Source organism: Dipodomys merriami, unplaced genomic scaffold (assembly GCF_024711535.1).
Source record: "Dipodomys merriami isolate MVZ:Mamm:240054 unplaced genomic scaffold, mDipMer1.0.p SCAF_14, whole genome shotgun sequence".
Classification (NCBI taxonomy): Eukaryota; Metazoa; Chordata; class Mammalia; order Rodentia; family Heteromyidae; genus Dipodomys; species Dipodomys merriami.
The window spans coordinates 1,231,542-1,250,558 of record NW_027202715.1 but is presented as its reverse complement, the minus strand read 5'-3'; the positions used below and the strand labels follow the sequence as shown (position 1 = coordinate 1,250,558).

The following is a 19,017-nucleotide window of genomic DNA, read 5'->3' as shown; positions in this document are numbered from 1 at the left end:
ATCACCTGATTCTGGGTCCAATGCCTTAGCTGCATTGGAGGCACTTTGAAGGATCCCAGCACATAAGCCTAAGCTGGAACTCACAATGTTGCCAATGTTCCCAAGAAGCTGGGAATACAGGCATGCCCTACCAAGCATGGCAGGCATGTGAATTTAAAGCAAATTCTAAAAGATTTTACATACAACACTGGCTAGTCATCCATCAAGCACTTGCTCATCATGGCCCATACTGTGCTGGATGGACATTGTTCTGGCATGACAGCACAATGCTGAATGGCATGGCCCAACCCTCTGGAACCATAGAGGCAGACATACATAAATGCATACATAAATGCCAGCAAACATAAATGCATAGCACATGTGGTCATTTCCGATGGCAATAAGTAAACCAGGAGGGGCATCAGGAGGGTACTCTCTGAGAAGGGGACATTTGAACAGAGACCTGGACAAGCAGCCAGCCATACCACATTCAGTGGGAGAGGAGCTGATTGATTGATGTGGGAATGCAAGCTCTTCTCCATGAGGGTAGATCCCATACTTTGGCCAACTCTACCTCCCCTGCTATGTTCATAGGGCACCTGTCTGGACTGGAAATGCCTGGAAGAGGCCAATGGGCATCACAGGTGCATTCTGTCCCTAGGGAAGTTCTATAGGCTGTAAGTGAAGGAGACTTTATAAAATGCCAGCTGAAAGCTGTAAGGAATGAGTCCACTCTCCTACTCCTTCCTCTAACAAGCTGGGAAACTGAGGCTGAGCGAGAGGAAGCATTTTTATTTTGATGTGGCATCTCAGGGTTAAATGTGCAAGGTGTGAATCGAACTTACAAACAGAAAGGGTTGTGGAACTTACAAAAGGGAGTGGGGCAGCCCATTATCTGGTGTCTTAGTCTTGAAAATCCCACCCACCCCAAATCATTATGGCTCCTAGCTCAGGGTGTAAACAACCTGTGTCCAGCGAAGGTATAAGGTTGCACTACAACCCAGGGAGCTAAAGCAGCCAGAGACAGAGGACTCCCCACTGCTTTCCCAGTGAGGCTTTTCCTCTCACACCAGGAGGCCTATCAAAGGCTAGACAGAATGGTGCCAGATAAGGCCCTGGAATTCGGGGGGGGGGGTGTTAGGGTCTGGAATTTCCCTTTTGGGGAATGCTGATCCAATGTGTCTATCCACAGTCAGTGTCCAAAGGGGGAGAATGGTACCCAGGGTCAGAGGCCTGATGTACACTGAGGGCAGAGATAAGGTTTGGTTCTCTTTGAACTGTCATGGCAGGAGAGGCAGGATGGGTTATCTGCTGACTTGGGGCATATGTAAGAGATGCCTAAAAGCTGCATGTGCAGAGAAACGCTGACTCCTTATTTGGGCCTATGAGTTAACTGGAAACAGGATGAAGACTGGGTGTTCCTCCACTTTAAATCTATGTCCTTTATCCTGAGCTATTCTCTGCTGCAGCCATCTTTGATTAAAGAAGCTGGACCAACCGCCAGGCGTCAATGACTGTTATTGTAACAAGGCAGCACCTGGCCAATCCTCAGATTACCTCTGAATTTGCATGTGATTTGGGAAAGTATTACCTATGCATACCTTCACATCCTTAGCCCCCAACTCTCCCTACTTAATCTAAAAGCCAGTATCTGTACCCCAGAAGATCACAGAAGATGCACTCAAAGTTCAGTCTTCCAGTGGCTGCTCAGCAAAACATAATAAATCCCCTTTCTCCAAGTCTCTTTATTTGGCCAACAAGGGTTACGTGAGGAATTCTTGTGAGGGGTTTCCCTTTGTTTTCACCTTTGAAATACAGACTACAGGGGGCTGCCAGACCAGCTTGCTTGGTCTGCAATCAATCCACTGAAAGCTAGGACACCAGCAGCCTCCCTCTCTGGGCCTAGAATACGGTCCAGCTCTCCTAACAGACACAGTTCTGTCAAAGATCACTTGGAGCTAAAGCCTGGGACTCCTATTAGGCTCCCACTGAGTTACTTGTAGTAAAATAAGAAACCCTCCAGGATGATCTAGAATAGTCTAATGCTTCTTAATCTTTCAACCAGTCTGCCCTGAGTGAGTACTGGTGAGGTGGCAAGTCAGGCAGCACAAGCCTAGGCAGTAACTTGGATAGGTGGGCTCTGTCTCAGTCTATAAGGGGGAATGAAAATACCCACAGATGACCTAGGTAGCAGGGACAGATTCCCAGTCCAGCTCTCACCCACACCTGGGAGCACTGGGGCCTTATACACCCCTTCCTGGGGCTGTGGTTGAACCCCTTCTTGGGTCTGTAACTAAGGTTCGAAACAGCTCTGGGACTGTACACACATAAGCTCCTAGAATTCCCTAGAAGGAGCCTTGGCAAAAAGGGAGTCCAGGGACTGAGCCAGGGGATTTCTTTACCACTCTTCCCAGCTGGCTAGCATGGGAAGAAGGGAGGGAGGAAGGGAGGGAGGGAAGCTGCTCAGGTGGCTCTGCCCCCCTCCTCTGCAAGCCCACAGGATCCAGGGCAGGGTAGAAGCTACTGTCAAGAGTGTAATAAACAGCTTATTGACTGGAGAGCAGAGTTCTCAGGCCTGGAGCCTGACCTTCCGGCAATCATACCCCTCTCCTGCCTGCCATGTCCTGTCCTCTCAACTCCCAACTCAGCCTGGGCCCCCAGGCCACAATAACCCACCCTTAGGGCTGCTAATATTGCCCCCCCCACCCGGCACCTCCATGAATAAACTCTCTGACATTAAGATGGCGAAGGGCTGCCTGGTAGCCCTGTCTGTCCATCAAGTGGCAGAAGCTCTTTACTAAGACCTCAATCACATTGCAGGGCCAGTCTGCCTTTTACATTTGCAAGTGCTTCAGTTCACTTAACAACCAAATAATTACTGAACAGTCAGTACTTCTTTGGACATCAAGGGAGATGCGGGGGGGGGGGGGGGGGCCTGATCTTGCCTTGGGAGGGAATGGGGAAGACATTGTCAATGGACTCACAGGAAGAGCACTGGGTTTGGAGTCCAAACAGCAGAGTTGGCATACACTGGACTCTGGCATTAAAGCTGGGAGATTAAGAAGTCCTTTTCACTTCCCAGAGCACCACTAAGAATCCCATTGTGCACAGGGGAATGAACCCAGGGCCTCAAATATGCTAAATTCAAGCTCTATCACTAAGCCACACACCCAGGTCAGTCTTGCACTCTTTCTTCTTCAGACACTTCCCACCCTGGGCCCCACTCAAAAATTAACAAGATGCCAGTGGCTCACATGTATAATCCTAGCTACTCAGGAGGCTGAGATCTGAAGGATGTTAAAGGCCAGGCTGGGCAGAAAGTCTGAGACTCATCTCCAATTAACCAGAAAAAAGTAGGGCTAAAGATAGAGTTCAAGTAGTAGAGTGTTAAGCAAGATGAGCAAGTGCAAGGCCCTGAGTTCTAACCTCATAACTGCCAATAAAATAAGAGATTAAAATGGAATAGTATGTAATAAAAATGATTAATCTGCCAGGTACCAGTGGCTCACACTTGTAATCCAAGCTACTCAGGAGGCTGAGACCTGAGGATAGCAGTTGGAAGCTACCCGGGCACAGAAAAGTCTTCATGAGCCTCTTATCTCCAATTAACCACTCAGAAACCAGAAGTTGTGCTGTTGGTGCTATGGTTCAAGTGGTAGAGCCATAGCCTTGAGCAAAAAGGCTCAGGGACAGTGCCCAGGCCCTGAGTTCAAGCCCCACAACCAACAACAACAACAAAAGATTAATCTTTTACTGAGTCTGAATTCTGATGCCTCTCCTCACCCAAGGTTAAGGAGAAAGTCAGCCATGTTTGACTTAGTATCCTATCAGTTTCCAGTTAGACCCCAACCCATTAAGAGGCTATTCTTCTCAGGTATACATCAAGATTTTCTTTCTTCCTCATGGCCAGTTTTCCAGGTAGCATTTATGAAGAAGTTCATCCATCCTTCCATCAGTGATCTGACCTACACCTCTTTTGCCATATACTGCACTGCTCTACACACTGGAGTCAATCCTGGACTTTCTATTATCCTTGTTCTATTGGCTTACACATGCCACATGATTTAGTTTCCAGAGGCTTTATATTTTATTTTATTGTGTGCAGTTACTAAAGCTTGAACTCAGAGCTTGGGTGCTGTCTCTTAGGTTTTTCTCTCAAGGTTAGTGCTCTACCATTTAAGCCAATTCTGGCTTTTTGGTGATTAATTGGAAATAAGAGTCTCACAAACTTTCCTGCCCAGGCTTACTTTGAACCATCATACAGCACAGCCTCCTGAGTAACTAGGATTGCAGGCATGAGCTTTGCAGAGGCTTTATGATGTTTCACTCTGGTCAGGACAGCTTTACCTGCTCTTCAACCTTGTCCAATCCTTCTAACATATTGTTGAACCCTAGCTGAGATGGTGTTGAGTCTCTTTCCCTTTACTGATCTTAGTGGAAAAGCACTGACTGTGACTACAGTTCACATCTCATCCTAAACCTATTCCCTGATTCCTAGTTTTCTGAGTGCTTATACCATGAATGGATTTTGTCCAAGGTGTTTTCGGCTTCTACAGAAATGATTACATGACTGTTGTTTCTTTAGGTTCCTTATGGATGGTGTATAATATTAATTTGGCCCATGTTATCAATATTAATGGGTTTTTGAGCCAATCCTGCATACCTGGATCAAGTCAGGTATGATAGGAACGGATTATTTTTAAAAGAGACAGTGTAGAAGTGGACCATGAACATAGCCACCATTATTTCTACAGAATGATCTCAGTCCTGAGATTGCTGTGTGGAGCAAGCTTCACTTGTCCCATTTCTCAGATGAGGAAACAGAGGCCAGCAACACATTGCTAAGAAATGAAGGGGTCAGAGGGAAGGGGGAGGTAGGGGAGGCATGCATGGGTAAGGATGTTGAAAAGAGTGACACTGATCAAGATATACTGTATTCACAGATTGCTTTCTTAAATGACAATTCCTCTGTGTAACTATTTAAAGATAATTAAAAAGAAAATAAAAAAGGCAATGAAAGGATCAGCATTGGATCCTCCGCCTCTGATTCCAAACACTCTAGTGTGATTGATGTGGGTAGCACTAGTTGTCTGATCTAATCATTTCAAATCCATCTCATCCGATCGGAGTGTCTACAGGAAATAGGGATAAGAATGGGGTCCCACACTGACTCCTGAGAAGTTTGAATGGTCCTCACTCACCAGCCCAGAGAGACTGTGTGAGTAGGTCAGTGAGGTGCTGCGGGCCAGCTGCTGGGTCAGCAAGCTGGGTCTGCAGGACATCCTGAGTCCACATGGCAGGATGGCAGACAGCCCCTTCCAACCTCAGCCTGACTCCTCCTTTGGCCTTTACATCTCAGGCTCTGTGTAAGCAGCTTGGAACATGTAGTTTGGCCCAGGACCATGGTAGGCCAGGAAGGAAATGCAGAGAAGAAAAGTCTGCACCCCACTGCTCCTGCTCGCCCCGTTTTCTAAGAACGGGTAGCTAGATGAGGCTTACGTAACTTCTAACCGGCATGGCAGATGGCACCCTGGCTCAGGTAGCATCCAAGCGCATGTTGACAATGACCTTCCCTGACAGGTTGCCTGGTCTCCTCTGTTCTGGAGCATGGGCACTTGGCAGGGGATAGAGGCACTGAGAGGCATGGGAAATGGCCCCAACTCTTATCTTTCAGCTCAGTGGCCGTGGCCAGGCCAGGTACATGGAGAGGCCAGAGCCTACCTACCAGCAGGCAGGTCCCAGTCCAGCCAAGGGGAGCTGGAGCCCCTCCTTCCTGCCTCACAGCTACCACTTTGGACTGTATCATAGTCCCTAGGGTCACAGCCCCTGACTGCCAGCCTCCTTCCACCTCAGATCTATCTACAACCCCAGGAGAGCTGGAAGACAGTTTCCAAAGCACCTCTCTTGGTGTTTTTCTCACTAGGCCTTGCCTGGTATTCAACTACTTATGCTCCTTGTGCTGACAAGTAAACTGAGGCAGGGAGGAGTTGTGGTTTACCTGTCATACAAAGACAGACTTGGCCTTAATACTAAAGCTTTCAGAGTTGTTTACAAATTCACTACGTAATACAGCCTCTTCCCTCACTGGTGACCTCTAGGCCATCATCAAGTGACCTCCTGGGCAATCCTAAATTCTCCACCCCTTTGGGGCAATCAGGGAAACTTGAATGGCTAGAAAGCATTTCAGAGAACCCTGGATGACTTGGCCTACCTGTGTCTAATATTCCACAAGCCAAGCAGGGACAGGAGAAAGAAGAAAAGAGTGTGATGGGTGATGTATGTAGGTTCCCTTCTCAGCAAGGAGAAAAGGAAATTAGCTTCCCCAATCATGTCCACCTCAGCTCTTCTCCCCAACAAGCAGTTGAGGGCCCTGCTTTATGGAGAGAAGATGGAGGCTCCAAGAACTTCAGTTTGAGATGGAGCTGTGCCTTGAACTCTGGTGTTTAGATTCCAGGGTTGATTGAGTCTGTTTATTTCATCAGATGAAGCACAGAGAGGGGAAGGAACTAGCCCAGTGTCACCCAGTAGATTATGTGGCTGTGATTAGAATATAAGCTTCTCTCAGCTCAGAAGAGAGAGAGAGAGGGAGAGAGAGAGGGAGTGAGAGGAAGAGAGAGAGAGAGTGTGTATGTAAGATGAACCAGCCAGAAAATATGGGGGCCAAATCCTCAACAGGGTCACTGTGCTCAGCTCAGCCCTGGTCCTCCTGGGTGCCAGCTAGAGATTCCAGATCAGCTTGTGGTTAGGACTCCTGGCAAGGACCAGTGGGCATCCGGCTAAAACATGGCTGGGCCTGGCTTAGCACTGCCTAAGCCAAAGGCTTGGGGGAAGTCAATCTCTCAGGAATGGCTGATAAGTGTTAGTGTTGGGTGTGGTACATGGAGAACCTGCAGATCTTGAAGCCAGACTGTTCTCCCACCAAGCCCAGCTCTCTCCAGGAAACAGGTGGCAGTTGCTATGAAGGTCTGGGGTCTTGACTCAAACCTGGGCCTGGACTTTTACATATACATCTTGTAGGCTGCAGAGTCAGTAGCCATACAAGGGGCATTCCAGGAGCCACAAGAAGCATTCAAGGGAGTGGGCCACTATGCAAGTTAGAAGAAATATTTTAGAGCCCTTGCCTAGCTGTGCCTGGCAAGGCTACCTTGGTGGTTGAGGTCAGAGTGTATCAGGCCAGCAAGTGTCACCATCTGTTCTGGCCATGCAAAGGGGCTCTGAGAGTGCCTGATGGCAAAAATTTGGTTCCTTCTTTGTGGCTCTGTTCAGTTTAGGCAACGAATTCTTTGCTATCCTTGGGTTCTGACCACTAAGGACTTGGCTCTAACTTTCACTGTGCCTGGTAGGAATGAGAGCTCAGAGAAAACCAGCAGGGAAGCAGGCAAGCAAGAGGACAGGCCATAAGCTAAGGACTTGGCATCTCTTACTCTTTCATGACTCATTTGCAGTAGCAATTCTGTGCATAGTAGGGACCCATTGCAGTTCCCTCCTAGGCAAGGAACAAAGGTTTTGTACAAAGGTTCTTTACTCATCCACTCTGCATTTATGTGCTTGGCACCATGTGGCTGCCAGGGACAAACATTAAGTCCTCCCAGTTCACTTTATGTCTCTGTTATCCCTGTCATCTAGTCAATTTAACCCTTCACACCAGCCCTCTTGACCCTGCTCTCCCATACCCAGGGCCCTGAAATATGACAAGGAAAAGGAACAGGTATGAGGCTGTCCTGCATGACAGACCCCATCCCACCCTCGGTCGCTGCTTTTTCTGCCCAGTTGTGTCACAGAATGACCAGAGGTGAGGTAGGGGAGAAGCCAGGAACAACGTTCCTGGAATTTCTGACTCAACTTCTTATAAACTCAGCATCTCACATAGGTGCCCAGGCCCTAGGCCTGGCAGATGGCGCCTCTGATCATATTACAAGGCGGCTTCCCTTCGTCTCTGTCTCCTGACGCCAGTAATGCCTCCAGACACCACTTGGGGCCTCTGGGGGTTGCAGGCTGGTGGGTGATGGCAGGCTTGGTGAAGCCTCTGGGTTGCTGGATGGCAGACTGGGCATCAGGAAGCAGAAAAGACAGCTTCTTGTTCTACAGCCCAATTCTACTCCTAGGGGGACAAGCCAGGCCCCAGCCCTGGCTGAGACACGCTCATATGCCCTGAGAGGGACAGAAAAATGAAGGGCAATGGGCATCAGAAAAGCCCTGCTGGCCACATGCTGGTGGCTCACACCTGTAATCTTAGCTACTCAAGAAGCTGAGATTTGAGGATTGAGATTTGAAACCAGCCTGGGCAGGAAAGTCTATGAGACTATTAGTTCTAATTAATCACAAGTGGTAAAGCACTAGACTTGAGCACCCAGGCCTTGAGTTTAAGCCCCAGAACCAGCACCAAAAATAAAGAAAGAAACAAAGAAAGAAGGAAGGAAAAAGGAGAAGGAGGAAGAAGAGGAGGAGGAGGAGGAGGAGAGCCCTGCTCATGTGTTACATGACCCCTGGAAGGGCAGACCTGTTTCTTATTGGGGGTACCTAGGGTACAGGGAGTATGGAGGCATAGCAGCCGTCTGGCCTAAGTATGGGGTAGGATTCACATCTTCTCATTCTAAAGCCTTGGGCTCATTCTGCTACACTGAAAAGGACATCTCCTCAGATTGTGCCCCAGAAATCTTGTTCCAACAGATGATCAGACAGCAGTCCAGAGCTGAGAGCAGAATTTGTTTCCTGGGTTGGGATGCAGGATTTCCTACTTAACACCTCCCATACCTAGCCCACACTCTGCCCACACTAGGGGCCAATCAAGCTCCATCCTTCCCTCCTCCAGGAAGCCTTCCCTGACCACCCCATTTCCTAAAAGCCTTTTTCAACATCACAGGGATTTCTTCTTCTACCTAATCCTATGCACTGATGAGGATGAAGATGATAAGGATGGCAGCCAATGTCACCAAACACTTTAGAACACATAAAGCACATTCTATGCATTATCTCATTTGGCCCTACAACAATGGTAAGATTGGTGCTATTAATGCTACCTCATTTCACAGATGAAAAACCAAACTTGCCCTCTAAACATGGCACTAGACCACTGTAAGAACATTTTTCTTGGGTCATTCCTTAATTCCTCTTGGCTGTACCATCACATGTTCCCCTGGCACCCAAGTATGACAGACCTGGAACAGGCTTCTAGAAGTGACCTCAAGCCCAGACACTCTTCTAATGTCCAACCAAAACTTGGTTCATCTCTGACCCCAGAGCCCAGCACTTGTGTAGAGTAAGAATGAATGAATGACTATGTATATGCATCAGGTTTAGGACTGGGCTAATGTGAGGCAGGATTTCCCAAACCCACCCCCAAATCAGCATCCCTTCATCCCTAAGAAGTAGAAATACAGGCACAGGGACAGGGACTGGACCTGTAATAGGTTATCCTGTTACACTCTTCTTAAGACCTTAAAATTTAGGGTCTTCCTCTGTCTCCTGGAGCTCTTGGCCTTTGAGGTAGGAGATGTTCACAGAGCAAGAGAAAAGGAATGAAGTCCTGAATGGTAATTTACAGCTTGAGAGGAGAGAGACAGACAAACAGACAGAAAGAGACAGAGAGACCAAAACAGAGACAGAGGGACAGAGAGAGACAGAGAGAAGAAAGAGACAGAGAGAGAACAGAGAGGAGAGAGAGAGAGAGAGAGAGAGAGAGAGAGAGAGAGAGAGAGAGAGAGAGAGAGAGGGTGGGAACACACACTCAGGGCCACATAATGCACACAAGGGCACTCCAGTCAATATATTGACTTTACGGAAGGGCCTCTGCAAACACAAGTGGCTCTGGACCTCAGCTACCTCTGTCTCTCATTAGCTGCTTAGGCCTTTTAACATAGAGCCAGACAGAAAACCCTACAGTCGTTAACCATCAGCCTCCATCTCTCCCCCACTCCAAACTTACAGCCAGGAAAGGAGACCAATAAACCTTCTGGGACCCAGAGAGGGAAAGGTTTTTGCCCAAGGTCACAACAGAGAAAGGACCCGATAACTATTAGGCCAGGAACTACTGAGTCTCCATGCTCTGAACCTCCTTGCTTTCTCCCTTCCCCTTTCTGTCTCCCCTGGAGGAAGGAGACCCTGAGCAGGGGTGTGCTAACAGACTGAATGACCAGACACATGTGCTGGGTGTCATGTTAAGGGCTATGAAGATGACACATCACCCTCAATTTGCAGATCAGGAAACTGTGGCACAGTGAGGTGATTGGCCCAGGCTACTGAATTGTTGGGAAACTATGTGGATCTCAGAATTCCAGCAGGCCATACCATACCCTTATCCCAAATTTAAGGCTCTGGGAGGAGCCTCTATGAAGAGGGTGTGTGTAGAGACTGGGGCTCAGAGAGGTGATGACAAGCCTCTTCTGACTGGCCATAGAATGCGGGGTCAGGGGAAGATGGGAGGGGAGGTCCCTTCCTTCCTTCTTACCTACACTGCACTGGTGGAGCAGGGCTGAGCAGAAAACAACCCCCTTCCTAAGACAGAATCCAAAACTGCTTATAAAGTAGTTGCTGTCTCTCTCATAGACCACAGAAATACAAGAAAGCCTTTTGTTTCAAAACTCTCACCCAGACCCTACAATGGCCATTAGAGGGAGCTAAGAGGGTGGGGAAGGGTCTCCAAGACACAGCAATCCAGATGAGACCAGATGAAGGGGAATGAAAATGTGGCCACAGCCAGGTGCCAGTAACTCATGCCTGTAATCCTAGATATTTAGGAGACTGAGATCTGAGGATCACAGTTTGAAGTCAGCCTAGACAGAAAAGTTCTTGAGCCTCTAATCTACAATACACTACAAAAATCCAGAAATGGGAGCTATGTGGCTCAAGTAGTGGAGTGCTAACCTTGAGCAAAAGAAACTTAGAGACAGTGCCTAGGCCCTAAGTTCAAACTCCAAACTGCAAGCACACGCACCCCCACACACAAATAAAAGACAAGAGAATATGGTCAGGAGGCAGTTCCCCAAGAATCTATGTCAGCCCCAAGGGGCAGCCACATTGCCAGCTCCTTCTCCAGCAAATTCCAGGAGACTTTCCCAAGAGAGACGATGGGATACAGGTGAGAGAAAGACCCCCACTTTCACACCTCCCACTGCTCTGAGTCAGGTGGGTCTCTCAACAAGCAGTAGCAGCCCCAGTTCTACAAGCTGGCTTAGACCTACCGCCAGCCAAGCCTGCCTTGGTCTCTTCTAGACCTACCCTCCAGATTACCTGTCCCATTGGCACTTAGCAGGGGAAGGTAGTTCTGCCTTCTAACAACAGAACTTGACCTTCTGCTTATAGTCCAGAGGCAGGGCAACAGCAGCAGGGTCTCCACAGCACTGGAGGACAAATGACGAGTCCCACCCAAAAGAGAAATCCCCCAACTCACATTAGTTACCTATTCATACCCAACCAAACAGTGACCACATCCATACACAGCAGCCCCACATACCCAAAGAGCTATATGCATCATACACCTCTTCCACAAAAGGTGCAAACCTACACCTACACACACACACACACACACACACACACACACACACACATACTCCTCCCGCACTCTTCACCTCCACACATACCTAACGCCCCAATGTGATGCACTATCTCCCCTCCCCTCCCACTGCACACTCCTGCTGCCTTCTATCCCATCTCCTCAATACCCACTCTCATCCCCTACACACACGCGCGCGCGCACACACACGCGCGCACACGCACGCACACGCACACACACACACACACACACACACAGAGCTCAGCTCTGTGCAGGCAGAACTGAGGAAGGTGTGAGGTGCTGGGGGCAGCCTGTTCAAGGTGAGAAGGAAATGGTGGTAAGAAGCTCCCAAGGGCTGGGACAGACGGATTTAGCTCAGTTGAGGGGGGTTAGGGGGAAGAAGGAAATGGGGGGCTGGGAGCAAGAGAGTCCTGATGCAATACCAGGTGACAGTGACACTGAATACAACTAACCAAGCTGCAGAGATGCTAATCAGGTGGTTTTGTCAAGAGGAGAGGGGTACATTTGGAGAAGCTTCTAGCAGCCCAGCACTTTGGAGAGAAGAGGGAACAAAAGGAAGTTGGAATGGGGGTGGAGGGGGATTGTCTAATTTATGCCTGCACTTCAGCAAATGATTTTGCTGCCATAAGCATAAGGGAAGACCGGAAGCCAGAGGAGCGGGAGCCCCAGGGACTCATGTCATAGTTCACTCTGCCTGGGCTAGCAAAATAGGCTTCTCTGGGGTACTAGTGTTCTCAAAAGCCCTAGGAAGGGCTTCCTTGCTGGCAGGGCTCCCCCAAAATGCCTCTGGCACGGGATTTCCCCAAGGTGCAGAAGAGGGCAGTTTCAAAGGGGGACAGAGGTGGTGTTCCAGATCCAACTTCAGGAGCCAACAGAGCATAGGGTCATCAAGGCCTTGGCCCTCTCCTTACATGATTTTAATTGTGGTGATTTTAATTTCCTTAAAACAAACAAACAAAAAAAAGCGGGAGTGGGGAGGAGACAAAAGCCTAAAGCACATTTGTCTGGTTTCATTTTGTCTTCACAGGTTGTTTAGGAAACTTATGAGGAGAAGAGGATAGGGAGGCCAGCTCAAGCCTGGGCAGCTGCCTTTCTCCTTCCTTCTCTGGGGATCATCTGCCTAGGTAGCTGCTTCGTAGCTGCTTCCTTGGACCCAGGACCCAACCCATATGCCAGTCTAGGACCTGGCTTCATTGCCTGTTCCTGTATGTTTCAGTGGGTTCCAAGTTGTCTCCTGTCTGTCCCACCCCATCCCTGAGGTTTGAAGACAGAGCTGTGGCCAGCAGGCCTGGAGGCTCCAGGACTGTCCATGCACAATCACTTGCCCACCTTGCTCTCTAAGCACTGGGATGGACAGGATACAGCTTGCCTCATGCTCATCCCAAGTCCCAGATACGTCTGTGCAGGGAAGGACAGATCTCATCTCAGGTCTGACAGAGGGTCATTAGATTTTCAGTCTGGAAGAAACTCCAACAGCATGGGCTGCTAAAGGATCCCAAGCTCTACCAGTTTGCACAGGGCTCTACTGCTGCCACTTAGCTAGGCAGCCCAGGGGGCGTGGTTTGTGACCTGTCTTATTTTCCCTCAGATCAGGGCAGTTGCTAAGAAGATCAGCTAACACTTGCCTGGTCACAGGACCACACTCCTGACCTCAGGCTCTGACCTGGATCCTTGATCCCAAACTGACCCTCTTTTCCCTGTTCTATTCCAAGTTGTATTCTTAACATAGCTATCAAAGCAGTCCTAGCTTTAGATTCAGACCCACAATGCAGGGTCTCCAGATCAGAAGGAGGAGCCAGAAGCATTAGGCTGAGGGGTTTGAGGACTGTGTTCAAATCCTGACTTTACCCCTGGGCCCCATTGTTACTTTGGGTAAGTCAAAGAGCCTGTCCCAAAGCTCCAGCAGTTAAATAAGCAGATTGAAACAGGGGAATTGTTTGGTCCTGCAGAATCTCCTTGGGGAGGTGGGGAGGAGTGGAAGGAAGGAGATAGATTACAGGAGAAATTCCTCCCCTGCAGTGGTACTTTCTTTTTAATGAGAAAACCCATTAAGACACTTGATTTTCCATTTGCTTAAGTGAAATGGGTACTTGCTATAGTGTAAACTGAGCTGAGGACAAGCCACCACCACCACCACCACCACCACCACCACCACCACACACACACACACACACACACACACACACACAAGCCACCACCACCACCACCACCACACACACACACACACACACACACACACACACACACACACACACACACACACACACACACAGCAAAAACACTAAGAAAACTCCAATTTTAATTGCACCTTAAAATGAACATTATCAAACTACTTCAGTTTCTTCTCAACCATCTCAGCCAGAGGCCAAGGAAAGACTCATTAAAGGAAAGACTTTGGGTGGTAGGATAGGATGGGAGAAAACTCTTAGGGCCAACCAGAGTTTCTGAAGTGCTGCCTCTCGCCAATCACTTGCTGATTTGGAAAAATCCCACATTCTAGCCTTTGCTTTCCACATCTGTGCAATGGGATTCACAAAGAGTTCATTGAAAAAAAGCTAAAGAGTATTCTAAAAGAAAGATGCTCTGTGCCTTTGACATGGGAGAAAAACAGGTTGTGTGGGAAGAAGGGGCATGCTCTCCCTCCTGAAGGCAGTTTTTTAAGGGCAGCACATTCCAGGCAAAGGAAGGCAAAGCCGACCCTACCACTTGGCCCCTCTCCAGACTGGTGGGCAGGCAGCCCCTGTGGTGCTAAGTAATGAGCACAATTCCAACACGGCTTCTGCTCACTCGTGAGAAATCAAAGATGGATATTAGAGGCCATTTCTGGCTGGGCACTGTTCATGCCCAGATCCATCAAAGCCCTGGGCCTGGGGTTTCTTCTGGGGAAGGTGGAGGTTGGTGGCTTTGTTCAGTAGGAAAAGCAGGCCACCCCTGGCCTTCCTGGCTCAGCCCACCCACCCAGAGAAATACAGACCCACCAGTCTTGGTTTTGGGTTGTTTTTCTTCCTAGCCAAGAGCCCTCCCCACCCTGCTTTAGCCTTGAATTTATTCCTGATCCCATTGCTCTGTGAGTACAAAAAAAGCTTCCCAAGATGCAACCACAGGCTCTTTTACAATACTTCAATCACCTTCTCAGACACCTTCAAACCAGAAACCAACACCCAATCCAGCACCTCCCACATCTAACTGCACCTTTTAAACAAGGTTGGTCATTCTACAGCCTTCCTTCCCCTTGCCCATCATTACCTTCCAACTTCAAAACACTGTTTTAAATAGCAGAGTCTGTAGAAATCATAATTAACTTGGATCAAATGATTGAGTGTCGTAACTTTATAGCACAGGGCTTGGAAAAAAAAAGTGGGGGATGTGCTAAAACCAAGCTCACTCCTGATCGTGAGAATCATTAATTCCAGAGCCAGAGATCTTCGGCTGGGGTTGGGGGAAGGGGGACAGGAAGATAACGAGGATCGAGGATCGGAAGCCTACATTCCCACCAAAGATGGGCCAGGCAGGGGAGGGCCATCATCTCATCCACTTTCCGATCCAATATTCTATCTGATTCTCAGCCTGAACTCAGAGGACTCTATGCAGGATGCTGCTTGGACATTCTCTTGTCCTGATCAGTCAAGATGCCCTGCCGGCTGGTCTGCCTTCTCGGGTTAAAGCACCATTAGAAAGGCTGGCTCCCCTTAAGGACTCAGCTCAGTTAGTGACTAGTTCAGTTGCAAGACACAGAAGCGGGTGAACAAGCAACACACACACAGAAGCGGGAGACGTTAGGGACTTGATAAGAAAAAAAAAAAAAGTAGGAGCCATCAACCCCCTGAAGGCCTTGAAGAAGAGTGCACCTGGTCTATTTCTCTCGGACAGGGAGAATGTCTGTGACCCATGTAAAATAGGAAACTCGGCAGAAGCACTATGTACACGTACCTCCACCTACCACACACACACACACACACACACACACACACACACACACACACACACACACACACACACACACACACACACACACACACACACGAAGAAAAAACAACTTGCAAATCTGCGATCTTGGGAAAGCTGTGGGTACAGAGTTCGGCTCCTCCCCCTTCAATAACCTAAGCCCTTCTACCCGACCTCCTCCCAGGCGGAACAGTACGCCCACCCATCTCGGTGCCTTGCAGGTCTCTCTCTCTCTCCCCACCCATCTTGGTGTTTCCTCCCGCCCTCCGGTCTGCAGATTCCTGTCCGAGCACGCGCCGGGGAGCCTGGGCGAGCCGGGACTCGGACTAGGAAGTTGCAGCCGAACAGCAGCAGCGCGCATACCTGACCCGCGTCGCGACAGTTCTTCGGCGCCATCGCCGGGCCGTCTGAGAGCCAGGTGTCCTCTCTCAGGCTCAGACCCTCGAATGAGTAGGGGAGGGGGCACAAAAGGAAGCTTCTGGCTTCCTCCACGTCCCGGGTGGGTCGGCGCCCCCCCCCACACCCAGTGAGGTGGCTGCGCCATCGCCCACTTTGGTGGCGCGGGGAAAATGTCTGGTAACTTGGGGCGCTCCTGCCTGCTTTGCCGGCGACCGCCTATTCCGGGAAGAACCACCTCAACTTCGAGGCCGGCTACGGGGAGGGGGGCAAGGAGAAGTGTAAGGGTCCCCCTCCCCTCCCGGGACCCCCGCCCCGTCCCTGGCCGCTTCCTACCTGCTCGGCTCAGCGATGGGTCCCAGCACAGCAGCAGCGTCAGCAGCAACGCACCCCGCGCCCCGCTCCGGGTCCACATGCTCCCGCGGCCCGGCTCGGGCGCCTCTCCCCCGGGGCTCTCTCCCTGGCCCCAGCCTCGCCGCCGCCGCCTCCTCCGCCGCCGCCGCCGCCTCGCCGTCCTCCCCGGCGCCCGGCCGCGCCAGCCCGTGCCCTCTGTGAGGGCAGCGGCAGCCACGCTGCGCGGAGGGCCCCCCGGCACTCGGAGCACGGTGGGTGCCTGGCGCCCCGCTCCGGAGCCAGGCTCCGACGCGCCCCCTCTTCGCGCTCCCTGAGGCGCCGGGGGCTCCACGCAAAAGCGCTCCCCGGATTCTCTCGCCCGGGACCTGAAGTTGAGCTACCAAAACCGAGTGAGCGCAACGATGCTCGCGGACGCTCGTGCCGCGCCACGCCACGCCGTGCCGTAAAAGTCCCAGGTACGCGCCTCTCCGCGCTCCCCCGCTTCGCCGCGGCTCCGGCGCCCTCGCCGGCGCCGCCACCCGCCACAGTGCCGAGCGCCACTGAGCGCTCGCCTGAGTCCGCCAGCCTGAGCTGGTAGGACCGCGCGAGGATGGGGCGGAGCCCGGCGGCAGGGGCAGGGCCCGCAGCAGGGGGCGGGGCCTAGGGGCCTTTTGAAGGAGGGGGGGGACTTGTTGGCCATCGGGGCGTGGCCACAGGAGAACGGGAGGTGGGGGGGGCGCCTCTCAGTAGGGGTTCCTCGAGGGACGCTGAGCTCGGCGCCTTGGAAAACCTGGCCGCTGGAGAGTAGCAGAAACCTAGTTTCACCCATTTTTCTTTCCAAAAACAAAGAAAATGGACCTTGGAGTCCTCTTGACTTGGCTTTGTCAGCCAGCGCCTCTGACTCAATGCAAAACCTTCACTTCTGCCATGCTCTGCTTTTCACAGAGGTTGGAGGTAGGATTGGAGGATCTCTAAAAATATAAAGCTCCCTAAAAGAAAATCTCAAGCTTTCGAGTTCTGATTAAGAAGGGTTTACAACGTGTGACTATGAGTATCGATTAGATTAGGATCTTACTGTAGGCTTCTACTTGTCTGCAGAACCAGGGCGGCATCTGTTTGCAAGACCCTTGGAGCTCTCCCATAGCAGAACCAGCCAGACCCCAAGTCACAGTGGGACTAAGGGGGAAAGGTTCCCTGTTTGGCTCGATGTATACTTAGGCTATGTTCCTTGTCTATGTGTGTCCTTCAATGAGTTACTTAACTGTCTCATTATCCCAAAATGGAGAATCATAATAGTTAATATTAACTGCTTCATAAAAGAATGTAGAATTGTGTGGAAAAAATATACTTGGAAGCCATAGCAAGAATGACAGTAATTCCTATTTCCAAAATTCTCCCCTCCAAGCCAGTATGAGGGATGAAGTTCTGACCACCCCAGGGTGGGCCAAGGGGAGGCTTGAAGGTTGAGTGGTGTCCTCCATCTGAAATCCAGAGAATACTAGAGTGGAGCAGCTAACATTAACAGATCTAGTGTGGTAGTTCCATGTTTAAGCACTTTGAATGCATAGTCTCTGCTCCTTTCCACCTCACTCTGACCATTTATATACCTGTTTTACAGATTCCAGAACTAAGGCACAGAGATGTAAAGCCATTTGTCCAAGATTCCAGAAGAGCTTTGAGTGCATGAGTGACTGAGTGAATGGACCACAGAAGAAAGATACTCTCTGAGCTGGGAGTGGGGGTGGGGCTCTTCTTAGACACCTTCCCTGGGACTAGATTGGATGTGAGAATACCTAGATTGGGTAGCAAGAATATCTAGACCACATTGCTCCTCCTCACCCCAACTCCCTTGTTGACTACTTAGGATTTTCCTTGTTTTTGGAGCTGGGATCTCAAGTCACTTTTCAAAAACCAGGAGAAGCCTGCTGTTTTGGGGTGATGTAAGGGAAGTCAGAAAGAGGTCTAGCCAGGACCAGGAGCTGGGGGAGAGAGGCCTACCATAGGATCAGGTATCCCCAGAGATTGAAAGAGAAGGAGTTGGGGTTAGGAGCAGACCTACTGGCTAGAAAGGGACCAGGTTGATAGGGTGAAGGCAGAGAAGCAAAACAGGCCTGATCCTAGCTGTGTCCCCAGAAAAATAATAAAAACAGAACTGCCTAGAATCCCCATACCTGCTCCCTCAGGTTAGGGACTGGAGCTTCTGTACCAGCAGGCCCCCTCCCCCCAGCCTTCGTATTTTAGTATATGTGCTACTGAAGCAAGCACCCCAGCCTTCTTATCTACCCAGGATGAGGAGGGTGGATACAAATGGCTTAAGATTATCTGGGGAAGGACTTTGGCCAACTGAGAAAGGCCTCTGTAGGTAAAATAGAGGGTTATTTTTAGCCTAGACTGGAACAACATTGAGAGTTGAGAGTCCATAGTGGATCACACCCAGCCAGCTCCACCCATCCCTACACACACACACCCTAGTCAATTACAGGACCCTCCCACACAAACCTACACAAGTATACATAAGTAAATGTGCAACAGAGACACACAGGTGTGAAATGATCCTCCCCTAAACTTCAGGTGTACAAACAGGCATCGAACCATAAAGGCACCCACAGACCAAAGACACATGAAAAAAGCAAACATACACAGCCACACACTTCTAAAAACACAGAGGCAGATGACTAAAGACAAATAGGCATTTCAAGACTTTAACTGCCACCAGGAAACAAATACAGGCACACGTGTATCAAGACCATCATGCCTGATGGTCTTACCCAGGATACAAGGTCAAGGTCACTATGGATCTCACTGAGACCTGACCTTGGGAGGACTCCAGCCTCAGTCAGTGGTATCCTGGG

The 19,017-nt window shown here is 50.0% G+C and overlaps 1 protein-coding gene across 2 annotated transcripts in view; it reads right to left on the bottom strand.

Moving 5' to 3' along the window:
- Positions 1–16,301, bottom strand: part of Unc5b (unc-5 netrin receptor B) — a 77,517-nt gene extending 61,216 nt beyond the window's left edge. For both annotated transcript variants that reach the window (XM_070020508.1, XM_070020509.1), the window contains exon 1: positions 16,169–16,301. In XM_070020508.1, coding sequence (XP_069876609.1) covers positions 16,169–16,247 — 79 coding nt within the window. In that variant the 5' untranslated portion in view covers positions 16,248–16,301. The remainder of the gene's footprint in view (positions 1–16,168) is intronic.
- Positions 16,302–19,017: the final 2,716 nt, after the last annotated feature.